This window comes from Lepidothrix coronata, unplaced genomic scaffold (genome assembly GCF_001604755.1).
Source record: "Lepidothrix coronata isolate B3197 unplaced genomic scaffold, Lepidothrix_coronata-1.0 Scaffold32, whole genome shotgun sequence".
NCBI classification, from domain to species: domain Eukaryota; kingdom Metazoa; phylum Chordata; class Aves; order Passeriformes; family Pipridae; genus Lepidothrix; species Lepidothrix coronata.
Window position 1 is genome coordinate 5,090,771 of NW_016690212.1, and position 12,202 is coordinate 5,102,972.

At 40.8% G+C, this 12,202-nt stretch overlaps 2 protein-coding genes across 2 annotated transcripts; one reads left to right on the forward strand and one right to left on the reverse strand.

Annotated features, from left to right (window-relative positions):
• The first annotated feature begins 520 nt into the window (after positions 1-520).
• Positions 521-2,109, forward strand: LOC108495632 (EF-hand calcium-binding domain-containing protein 10-like). Its single transcript, XM_017811557.1, has 4 exons — positions 521-667; positions 761-925; positions 1,197-1,281; positions 1,705-2,109. Exons 1-4 carry the CDS (start codon positions 568-570, stop codon positions 1,739-1,741), a joined length of 387 nt encoding a protein of 128 aa, XP_017667046.1. The 5' UTR covers positions 521-567; the 3' UTR covers positions 1,742-2,109.
• Positions 2,110-2,495: 386 nt separating this feature from the next.
• Positions 2,496-11,920, reverse strand: RINT1 (RAD50 interactor 1). The gene is made up of 14 exons (XM_017811555.1): positions 11,793-11,920; positions 10,553-10,748; positions 10,147-10,388; positions 9,803-9,976; positions 9,576-9,725; positions 8,262-8,418; positions 7,563-7,673; positions 7,148-7,373; positions 6,423-6,560; positions 5,588-5,787; positions 4,393-4,607; positions 3,554-3,734; positions 3,359-3,477; positions 2,496-2,731 (listed from the first exon to the last, which is right to left on the reverse strand). Exons 2-14 carry the CDS (start codon positions 10,727-10,729, stop codon positions 2,518-2,520), a joined length of 2,304 nt encoding a protein of 767 aa, XP_017667044.1. The 5' UTR covers positions 10,730-10,748; positions 11,793-11,920; the 3' UTR covers positions 2,496-2,517.
• Between the last annotated feature and the right edge of the window lie 282 nt (positions 11,921-12,202).

Consider the following 12,202-nt stretch of genomic DNA (forward strand, 5'->3'; position numbering starts at 1 on the left):
GTCTCCAGAGAGGGACACTCGATGACCCTCCTGAGCAGCCTGTTCAGTGCTCTGCCATCCTCGATGAAATGAAGTTCTCCCTCATGCTGGGGTGGAACTCTTGTGTTTCAGTTTATGGCCATTGCTCCTCGTCCTGTCGCTGGGCACCACCGAAAACAGTCTGGCACTACCTTCTCGGCACCACCTTTGAGATATTTATATGTATTGACGAGATCCCCTCTCAGTCTTCTCCAGACTAAACAGACCCTGAACACCCGCGTACATATTAAAAAACTACCGCGCTAATTTGCTCTCCCCACGAACTAACGCAACCGCGAAGCCCTCACTCCGCCGGCAGCGGGGAGTGTCTGTTCCGGTGGTACCGTGACGACATCCAGGAAAACCAGTGTTTGCTTCCCGCCGGCCTCGGCGGAGCCGCCTCCCGCCCCGCCGCCGGAGCTGCCTGAGGGAGCGCCGGCCCCGCGCCCCGGTTCTGTGGGAGCTCCTCTGCCCGTCCGAGCCCGCCCCGAGCCCGCACAGCCCCCGCCGGGCCCGGTGCCGCCTCACGCCGTGTCCCGGCCCCGCGGGATGGCGGCGGGCGAGGAGCAGAGCCGAGAGTACCTGCGGCGGCACCGGCTCCCCGAGCTGCTGCAGCACCTCGGAGCGCTGCTGCTCTTCCACCGCCCCGGTGCGGCTCCGGCCCGCGGGGGAGGGAGCGGGGCGAGCGGGGCAGCGCGGCCTGAGTGCCCCGGCTGAGTGCCCCGGTCTGACTTGGTTGCAGAAAAGCCACGCGAGTTCCTGATCCAGGCGCTGGAAAGGGTGAAGGCTGGCAGGCGGGCCGAGGGGGAGTACCCGGACCTGATGGACGAGGCCAACGTGGAGGCCATGTTCAGCCTGCTGGATGTGCTGGGCCAGGGCCACATCACGCCAGTGCAGTACAGGGAAGGTGCGTCCCCCCTGAACCCCAGCTCACACCAAGCTGCGCGGGGCTGCTCGTTTGTTTACACAGAAGTAATACAATAGTTTCAGAGTTACACATCTGTATACTTAAGAATTATCCGCACACCTGCCCAGGCACAACCTTGAACGTGGGAAGTTAAAAAAAAATTACACGTTGTGAAATTACATGTTTGCCTTCTATTCGATCTAGGTCACATGAAGATGTTAAATCCATCTTTCAAAAACTCACATAGGACATTCTCTTACCTTAACTTTAGCTCTTAAAACTTTGGGACTGAGCACTGAGGATCTGGAACTTGGAGATGATGAAAATATCACACTGGAGGTATTCAAGGAAGGAGTGTAAGTTTAATTGAAAGTTGTTTTTTTGGAGGGGAGGATACACATAGGAGATATCTGAGATTTTACAAGGTCAGTTACTGCCTGACCGTGCTTAGCTTGCTATAAGATGAACCATATTCCATTTTCCTCCAGCAGCTCAGTTTCAGGATCTTCTCCCAGGAGACCTCTCACCTTACCTGCCCCTCTCATCTGGCAGCCCAGGGTGTTCCAATACTCATCTAGAAATGTGAAACAGTGAGGCACTGTTGTCTTCTTTGCCAGGGGTGGTACTACAGCTGTAGATTAAATAAGCTCAAGTTTTAATAATTTCTTATAGTCAAGATAGAGTTGTAGGGACAATTTTTAGTAACTTGCAGTCACTGAAGGTAATGAACTAATTATCCACACTGTTATCTAATTAGAGGTTTTCTTTTTCTGCCTTAGGAAGAAAAGGATGCTGGAGAGCTGGGCTGTGTATTAGTTTGAGCAGTGGTCTGCAATATATACGAAAACTAGACATCTTCCTCAGTTTTTCTTCTGGCTTGTCAGCTGTGGATAGCTGATTTTAAGCAGCATTCTTTTTCTTGTCTCCCCCTGCTTCAGATGAGCAATCAGCTGAAAAGGACAAATGAACTTGTTCGTGTCTACCAGGCAATGGAGGGATATTGTTTGAGAATTGATTTTCTTAATACAGTTAGATGGTTTAAAAAAAATAAAATAAAAAAAAAAAAGAGATCTCTTATGTAACTAAAATAGTGGTTTGGAGTTTCCTCCTTCAGGTTGCAGCTTACAGTACAGGATTGTTACCAGCTGGCTCATTACCACTGAATAAAATTAAGTTGTTCTGGGGGCTTGTGCTGTGTTTTGGGTTTTTTTAAGGAAAAAGCAACTTCAACAAGTTACAATAAATGTCCACAGGTAAAGGTAGGCAGCACCTCCAAGTAAAGTGCTGTTTTTAAACTTGCCACACACTATTTATGCAATTTTTAAGGAGAAACTTTTTAAAAAATTAGGAGAGACTCTCATACAGAAAAAAAAATTAATTAGTATGAATGAAGAAAACAAAGTGACTTATTCCCTCCTTCTTTGAATTTTTTTTTAAAAAATGTGTAGAATAAAGCATAAGATCAGATTAAAACAGTTGTTCAGCATACAGAATTGAAAAAAAACGACACAAGTATATTAAAAAATATTTGCTTTGGTTTTGTTTGGAATAAGTAATCTACACCAAGATATTAACCATTGCTGAGTAAGTCTTTATTTTCCTGTATTTGGCCAATTAGCTCTCAAATTGAGAAGAATCTCAACATCCTTTTGAGCCAGTTTATAAACTCCAAGTTCATTTAGTGCTGCTGTTGCAGAGGGCTGGCTTGGATTTAAAGTTTCATTTTCTGAGGCTGATTGTAGGACATCCTTCAGAAGCAAGGCAGAGCCAACATTCAGATTCAGGATAATGCAGGCTTCTTTTATGCTAGAGGAAAAAGTTACATGGATCAATATAAGCAGATTAATATAACATAAGATAATCACTGTGTGCACAAATTGAAGTGTAACAAAAACTTCCATGCTCCATGTTGGTTTAAAAATATTAAGATTTCTGCCCCAGTTAGCCTAAGAGTTTGATGCTGGACTCTTCAGAAGACTGTGGGCTGTGTAAAAACAGACTAATCACAAATGAGGTAGTAGATTCTCATCCATGACAGCAACTAGACTGCTACACAAGGCAGTTCTGAGCAGGAACATATTTTAAACCAGTCTTTCTTCGAACAGTAAAGTTTATTGTGTTGTAACTGTATCTTTGATTAGTTTCTTTGGCCCCCATTTCACTAGTCTGTGCTAGTTAATATTCCTTCCATAGGTTAATGTATCTAGACACCCTTACTGCACAAAATACCCCAGAACACATCACAATCTGTTGCTGAGTACATGCTTCAGAGTAAAAACTTTCCTAGTTGAAAACATCAAAGGCATAAACAATCCACACATTTTAAGTGTGGATCAAAACTAACTGTGAAAAAATCTTGGTCTTACATAAAACACACATGTTATCTGGACGCTCACTTCTGAAATACCAGTAGATCAGAAGCAGCCTACTTACTGCTTGAAGTAGTTTTCTGGCCTCTTGCAGTAGTGTGAAAATAAAGGGAACAAATTTCTACTCATGTCAAACTGAAGTTGTGCTGCTCCTCCTTCATTGAAATGATTTGCCATAATTATCTACAAACACAAAGAGGTGCTGTTTAAGCCAGTCACTGACACTACATGGTACTGCACAGGTCACATTGATACCTACTTCCTGATAAATGTATAGATCCACTTTCTCTGCAAGCATTTGCCAGAAGATTTTGAACAGTGAGTGACAGAGCTGCTGTTCCAGTTGCAGCAAACGGTCCCGCAGGGTCTGCAGCATGGGGCAGGCTGTGCTCGACAAAGACATCACTGCTTGCTCTGCCTGAGATGGTAAAGACAACCACCTGAAAGAAACCATTGCACTGAAGTCATTATAATGAAATTATTCATACTACAACAACTGAAGTTAAAATTATCCTTTAAAAAAAAAAATCTTACCCATTTACAATGGTTCAGAGACAGTTCTCCTTTCCATTTCTAATCTACAAGTTATCAGTCTAATGCTATGTTTGAATTTCATTTAATATTAAACTCATGCTTTAGTTATAAATCTCTGAACATGTCACTCCAGGAAACCCCATCTAATCTGGAAATCATTAAATTCTATTCCTTTCATGAAGTACTTCAGAAATTCTACTCTGTAGGAAATATTCAAGAAGCTCTATGGGACTGTGAAGACAGAACAGTCATTACAGGCCATTTTGCATAAAATCTTTAACACCACAATGTATAAAATTATTCTCGTCCAAACTAGAGTGATCCAGAATTCTTCTTTTGGTTCTTAAGATAATGCACCCACTAATTGTGGAACTACTTTAGAAAACATATCATGAAAATAGTTCTAAGGTAAGTATTAATAGAATTTTTCAAAACTTACTACTCTGCAGCATTCCTACTCAGGAAAAAAAATTCTGCCTATTATTTATTCCTGCCTTTATTTACCTCAGTATTTTTAACAGGAAATAATATGGTAACATGGGAAGAGATTAAACAGACAAACACCTCTCTTTTTTGTACAGCTTTGCAGCATCTTTGACCTCCCTGAAGACATGATCGACTTGGCGGGTCAGCATGTCGTGCTTCAGGCGCTCCAGGAGGTTGATCATCTCGTCAAAGACGGAGCTCTCCATGGACGCCAGCTGCCCCAGCTGGAGCTGACTGACAGCGTCACTCTCTGCACGAACCTCCAGCTCGGCCTGCTGGAGCTGCAGGAAGAACTAGGCAAACAAAACCAGGCACGAACGCTATAGAAAAGTAATCTTGCCATTTGAACTTTTCATTGGTACTTCGATAGGCACAGTTCTAGAGAACGCTCTTCTGCCGCATTTATAAACTTAAAAATTTAAGATTTTAAAAACACTTTCTTATCTTTCCCTGTGGTCCTGATTTAGTGAAAAACAAATCATAGTGGTTTAATTCTAGCGATGGAACTGATATGGCTCCCAGATACAACAGCAGATAGGTAATGGGAACAGATCTAAAGAAAAACTAAAAAGATGTTTTAAGATTGATGCAGAACGCTATAAAAAAAAAAATCTACCTTGAACTTTTGAACATTTGCAAAAGTAAACTTTAATTGTAATTTTTTAGAAATGAGCATTCATTAAATCATAAGTTTGCTGTGCTGACAACAGCAAGAAAATGGACTGAGTCCATTTAATGTGACATTGTGGTAACCAACAATGGTTACCACATTTTGGTTTGCTTTTAAGCAGATCAAGACACTGTAGCAGATACAGTTATACACATGAAGGCTGCAGTCCTATCAAGTCAAGATTATCCCTTGCTAGAGCCACAGCTTCCTGTGAAGACAAAAAGAATTTGGAGGCTACTGCCTACACTCCAACATCAGGGGCTGTAAACAGTGGTTCAGAGATCTCCAAACTCAAGAGTCTTTTACAATAAAAAGGCATGTAAAGGAGACTACTTTTTTTTTGTTTTGTTGGATTATTCCATTCCTCAGGCTTGCTTTGCATTTCCCTAGGAAGTTTATAATTAACACAGCTTAGATCTCAAACAATAATCTGTCCTTGTTTATACATCTTCTATTAAATCTGAATTTACATCTCATTCTATTTTTTCTGTAATTAAATCTTCTGAATACACTTAAAACAGTACTGAAAAAAAGTGTTTGTTATGAAATAAACATCCAAAGCCTACGTTTAGGGTTTTTTTTTCTCGTAGAATAATTACTTACTACATTGTCAGCCCAGTCTGCCAACACTGTTGCTATATAGTTAACAGCATTAAGGATTGCACAGTATCGGAATCCTAAGGAAGCTCTGGTCTCTTCCTTCATCACTTGAGTTAATCGTATCCTGAAATCATCAACTAACTCCTTCTGTAGGCCCAGGAATTGAAGTTTTCTGGAAGCTGTTGGAAGATTCTTATACCTGTCTGGAAAGACATTAATAAAAAAATGCCTTTAGGTTTTCCAACACTGAAAAAAGAACTATTAAGTCATGTTACTGCACCACCTTACACCTGTGAGGACATTATACAGTATTTAAAAATAATGACATTTCAACAATCTCAGGGAAACCACTCATGCAAAAGCTAAACATGCCAAGAAACGAGCAATGTGTGGCTATACTGCACCCTCCAGCATGGCCCCTAAAGCCTCCTCACACAGAAGAAGACAAAGCCACTGAATATATATATCCCGAAAACATACTTGATCTTATGTTCTCTTCCAAAAAAGCAGGTGTTACTTAATAGCTTCTAAATTGTCACAGATTGAAAAGGAACAGTCTGATTTATTACTGCATTGCAACAAATTATCTTCTGTCAAGTCAATGTATGTGTATTTTTAATTATTATTTTGCAAACATGTCACTAGCTCAAGATTATTTGTGTGTGTTAGTGTCCAAAATACAAAACAAACAGGAAGCTTTTATAAGCTGCAAACATCACAACTTTGCACCATTATTTGGTGACTACTGCTGACAATGAATATTTAGTAAAGAAATCTGTTCGGTGAAGGTTTTTTTACTATTCATTAAAACAACAGCAATGCCCGTAGATATAATTACCTGTTATAACTAACAAGAGAGTCATAAAAGTTTCAGCACAGTCTGGAACTTTCATTTCATCTACATCAGTGATATCTTTGTACTGTGATATCCATGCAGCCTCTGATGAAAGCATAGAGTCCATTTTCTGAAGAGCAACTGAGATGCACAAAACTTGTAAATTAAGCTTTTCATTTTAAAAAAATTCTAACAAAAGCCCCTCTAAAATACATAAACATAAAAGCCTTATCTCTAGTAAGTTAAATTTTGCATTTTCAGGTTATAAAAAATACTGGCAACTGGCTTCATACAAAACCAGTTTCAATGTATCTGTATTTACAATGCCATTAACAGCTATGTCAGAGTTGACTGGGGGTTTGCTTTGGATTTTTAGTAGTTGGTTTGCTCCTTTCCAATATATTTCTTACTCATTTCTCAAAAACAATATCTTTCCCTTATATCAATTAAAAGTTCACCCTTGCCTGCACACACATAACATCTGTCTAAAAATAAGCCCACTTGATTCCATACAGCTTAGGGGGCAAGAGTCCTGCAAACTACAGAAGCACTATTAGAGCCTAATCAATTTTTATTCAGAATAATCACAGAGTATAAAAATACGAATGTTTTCTGTAGTAGCCCTGTCCAGGTGATTTATGCTATTTGAGAAGGCCAGTTGTGCAAGTTGTACACATACTTTCTGATTGTGCAATATAAAGGCCAACAAAATCCATTGGAAGTCTTACATTTTTTTTCCACCGTTAGCCACCTTTGGAAGCAGGATTCTTCTGACAGAATATGCATGCAACTGGGAAAGCTGCTGAGATAACCATGAACGCTGTATAACTCTCTCTCAAATAGAAGTACCTCATCCACAAGGTGACAAAAGAGCGTATCGTCATACAACAGGCAGGGAATATCAGCAGCCAACTTCTCCAAAATCAGCATTACTAGGGCACGAGAGAATTCAAGCTTTTGAAAGAAAAGAAAGTTAATAAAATGTCAGAGATAGGAAGTATTAACCTGTGTAAACATGTACACAACAAACTGCTACTAGATGAAGTCTCACCAAATACTGAAATCAGTGGAAATGAGATTACACAAATATCTATCAGAAGCTGACTTAGATATTCACATACATGAAACCATGACAGTGCTTACCCCAGCATTCAGTGAAGATCCCACCTTGTCCAGTATTGGCTGGATTTTGTCATCAAGGAACTTTGCATGATTTCCAATCCACATAAGTACTTGCGTTAAATACCACTCAGGCTTATTTAAAAAAAGAAAACAAACTATTAAATGCATCCAAACAACATTTATTCAAGTGCTACTAGTATCTTAGGACAAATTTCTAAAAATACCACTCTCTCCCCCTGCCTTCTCTTGATCTCAGGTCACACAAGTCTCTCATTCTGTTTCGCTGACCCCTGATTCTTATAAAAGTATTATCAAAGAAATATTTCTGGATTTGCATTGTCTTAAATGTACTAAATATTCTGTTTCTTCTCAAACAAAAGCTCCATTTTTATTTTTCCCTTCTCTACAGCTTTCTCACTGATGAGAGCCTCTTTTCTGCTTGATATACTTCCTCTTGTTCTTCTGTGTGGTCTTTATTTCTCAGTACAACGAAAAGGATCCGGTCAAAGGAAAAATATCATCTAGCCCAGAGAAAATGCCTGTGCCTCTGAAAGGTCTCCAGGTGCTATCTCCATGTCTGTCCATACATATAGGCACTGCACAGTTTTGAAGAATCTTGATTTCAGAAAGAAAACTGTGAAACCTATACAATGTAAATACAGCAGTCTCTCTGTTGTTTAAAAAAGCTATTTAGAAATATCAAACCACCTTCTCCCATACCTTGTTTAGAACATTGGTTTGTTTATTTCCAGTGAAATGATACTTGAATCTTTTCTGAAGAGGATTCAGCATGATCTGTATTGGAAGGACAATGGGTGGTGAGGGGGGTAGAGAGTACTTTTCTGGCAATTGTTTAGGCTTGGTTAACAGCTCATCTCTAAGTTTGACAGTCAAGGATGAATTTAAGTGTGCTATTCTCTCAATATCATAATTTCAATAGAATGGGCTTATAAAAATCAACACTGCTTAGTTCTACCTCACTGGCTGAAGGCACTATTATGAAATCAATACAATTCCTCAAAGATACTGAAAATATTCCACTTTATATAATATTTAACATAACTTGGGCCTCTAAGGATTATTTATTCAATGACAATACAAGTCCCTTAAGTCAGTTTGATTTAGGAAAGATGTAATTAAAAAGAAAGAACACAGCAAACCACCATTGTCAGAACCAAACACAGTGACTGTCCAAGCGACATGCTTATCCATATTGGTTAAAGGAGGATAAATAAATGCAATAATGAATGAAATGGAATGAATAAATGCAAGACATGATTTTCCATTTTCACATAACTGATTTAAGTGACCCAGTCTGCCAAACCAGAATTGTTACCAACTCAGGGTTGTATACAGTGCCTTGCAGCTTCCCACTCCATGATTACAAAAACAAAACAAAACAAACAAACAAACAAAAAACATCCACGGTCACAAAAAATGGTTAGCTGTGCTTTATTTAATTCACAAAAACCAGGAACGGAATGAGCAGCAGTGCCTTCTGAGTAACCACAAAGGCAGACTACTATTGCTGCACAATGAAAATCCTCCTGTAGTCTCCCCTTTTTGCAAAGTCTCCTTCCAAGACACGTATCTTAAGTCTTCCCTCTTTTCCTTCTGGGGTGGGACATATTAAAGTTACTAAGGCTGATTTCAAATAAGGCTATAAAGGAAATGGACTGTGTAAAATAAAACACGTATCACCATTTATTTTTACTAAAGTAAAACTGTGTAACTGTACCAAAGTGTGTAAGACCAGATCCTCATGAAACCTGAACTGTCACCTACCATGAGATCACTAGATCTGATGACTTGAAGTTAAAATGTTGCTACTGTGAAAAACGGCAACTCTGGCGCTTGGCACTTTCTAAAGGACAAAACAACCCCCCACAATATTCTAATGGTAGTACAAAGTAATGCAAATTCAAATTACCTTCCGTCTTTAGGGAGAACAACATTTTAAATAATTATCCTCGAGAATGCGCACCTCTAACGTTTATTCTTACCAAAGTACACCACAACTGTTTAAAAGGATACGAGGTCTGCAGTTTCAGAAGCTGACAAAACAGCATCTCCAAGTTGCTGTACACGTCGGGAGTGTTGGCTGGAGCAGCAAGGCCAAAGGCCTGAGACTGGGGCGGCCCCACGAAGGGCCAGCGGAGCTGTGTCAGCACCTCCTCGAAGTCACTGCAACACACAGCAAGCACTTCAACACCAACCCACAGCACCAGGCCAAGACCAGGGAGTCACAGTGCTTCTCTTACCTTGTCAGTTTGTCCTTAAGAATTTTATGCCAGAATTTAACAGTGGATCTCACAAATTCAAGCAGATGAGAACAAGATGACTCCTGAAGTTTAATATCCAGTTCTGCCATGAATGCCAGAGTACTGGCTGCCTCTGGAACATTGTTGGTCATCAGATATTGCTGGATGCTATCACTGTAAAATACAAGAAAAGTCAAGGCCAAATATTCATTAAAGATAACAGAAAATAATAATTTGTTTATTGAAAAACAAAGACAAAACTTTCTTGAATCTAAAATATTTTAATGATGGGATAAACTAGGTTACCAGTCTTGGAACACATATACAGTACTCAGAAACTTTACCTCAACTCTTCTATTCGAGAAATCCATTTGAGATAGGCCAGGTGTCGCTCAATCTCTTCTACCTGACTGATCAGTACATCAAGATCCTCCATCCATGGCTGAGCTTTCAGTAAGTGGGCATTGATCGAATCAGACAGAAGAGTTTCTTCCTCTAGAAGCCGACTCAGAGACTTTTTAGAATCTTCTGCATTCTTTAAGGCATTCTGAATTCTTTTAGGGACTTCTGATGAAACTGTAAGTACCTATATTCACAGACAAATATTAAGGCTGACATAAAAACACTGCACTGTGCAGAGTAGTACCATTTGAAATACTAACACATTTCATTTAGTTAAATATATGTAATCAGTCATGAGTCATCAGCATATTCAGAAGAAGAAAAAAAATGAAAAAGAAAGATGCTTACCTGTTCTTCTAACTGCTTTTTGTTTTCAGATAGCTTATCAATCAGGTTGTCTAGGTTCCTCAGGGAATCATAGTCATTTCCAACTTCTCTTTCCACAAATTCAGAAACATAGTAAGGGATATCACAATGATCTAGATCTCTAGTGGCTTCTTTCTTTCTAACAGCAACGCTTGCCATGTTTTCCTTCTCTGCAATACTGAGTATACAATCTCTAATTAGCCACAAGTAAGCACAAACAAATATTGATCTATTGAGGACAGAAAACTCAGCTGGACAGTTCAATTTAACCTGAAACTTAAGTAAGAAATTCACGAAATATACTGCTTTAAGTGCTATAATTTGCTGGCTTAAGTCTTAACTGAGATCTGATAAAACCTTGCTCACACAAGGCAATCGGTGAGTTATTATACATCAATTACTGAAGAGAACTATGCCTGTTAATTTCTTTCGTCCCCAAAAGTGTAAAATATATTAAAAATAATTCAATATACATGTAGTTCCCACATATATAATATAGAAAACCTAACGAAAAGCACTGGCAAAATGTTTTTTTTAAAATACAAAGGAAGATAACATTCTGCTCTACCCTTTCACACCATTTAGGATGTTTCAAAGATATCAACTGATGACTGACATATTATTAGCAAAGTGTCCATGCGGGTCTTACAATGATCTGGAAAGTAAAAGCATAACAAATATTTCTTTAAAAAACCCACACAGTATAACATAAGAGGCACTTATGATCTACACATTTGGCACCATCCAGAGAAAACCTGACATTGTTCCACTGTGCGTGATCATCCTCTCAAAACGCAACAGTGATGAGTGTTTGGCTAGTCCAATTCTCTACTTTCTAGTATCACTTCCAAAACAGTATTTAAAAATAAAATCTATACATTTGCACTTTATCTGCTTTAATTAAGGCTTTAATTAAGCTACAAACTCTATTAAACTGACAACAGGAAAGTTGATGTGCAGTTGATGAGCCAGAGTTAGAGAGGCAATAGAGAGCACCAGCAAGGACAAACTGGGAGACCACCGGTGCTGCTGAGGAAGAAGTGAATAAAGACAACAGAGCATTGTTTGCAGCAATTAAAAAAAAAAAAATACCCCAGAAAACAACTAACCGAGCGGCGCTCTCTTCTTACTAGAGGAAAGGACAGGGATACAGGAGAGGAACAGGACGCCGGGAGCATCCCTCCCACTCCCTCCCCGCTGAGGCCCGCGGCTGTGCACCCACCTTGGCCAGAGGGCCGGGCGGTTCCAAGGATCGACCGAGGGCTCCGCGGGCTCCGGGCTACGAGTCGCCGAGCCCTTCCTCCCCCGCCGCGGGCGCCGGGCCCCAGGGCGACGCTTCCCCTCGCAGGCCGGTGCCGCAGGGCCAGGACAACCGGGGGTGCCGCAGGGACAGCCGGGGGTGCGGCAGGGCGAGCAGAGCCGGGGGTGCCTCAGCCCGGGGGTGCCTCAGCCCGGAGCCCCTCGCCGGGTCCCCGCGGCCGCGGCGCCGCCCCCGCCGCGTCAGCGCCGCGCGGTGCCGGTGCGCAGGCGCGGCCGCGCGCCCGAGGGACGGAGCCGCCGCCGGTTTCCTGCCCGTGAGGGAAGCAAAGGGCAGGGAGGGGCGCAAACGGAGGCACTTACTGATACACGCTC

What these genes read in the sequence shown, in the direction of transcription:
- RINT1 (XM_017811555.1), bottom strand. Translation starts at nt 10,729, where the DNA reads ATGGCAAGCGTTGCTGTTAGAAAGAAAGAAGCCACTAGAGATCTAGAT. An exon ending in AAAAGCAGTTAGAAGAACAG is followed by an intron (nt 10,389 to 10,552) that starts GTAAGCATCTTT and finishes CTGTGAATATAG; the next exon opens with GTACTTACAGTTTCATCAGA. An exon ending in CTTCTGAAACTGCAGACCTC is followed by an intron (nt 8,419 to 9,575) that starts GTATCCTTTTAA and finishes TGTCAAACTTAG; the next exon opens with AGATGAGCTGTTAACCAAGC.
- LOC108495632 (XM_017811557.1), top strand. Translation starts at nt 568, where the DNA reads ATGGCGGCGGGCGAGGAGCAGAGCCGAGAGTACCTGCGGCGGCACCGG. An exon ending in GCCAGTGCAGTACAGGGAAG is followed by an intron (nt 926 to 1,196) that starts GTGCGTCCCCCC and finishes CCTTAACTTTAG; the next exon opens with CTCTTAAAACTTTGGGACTG. An exon ending in GAGGTATTCAAGGAAGGAGT is followed by an intron (nt 1,282 to 1,704) that starts GTAAGTTTAATT and finishes TTTCTGCCTTAG; the next exon opens with GAAGAAAAGGATGCTGGAGA.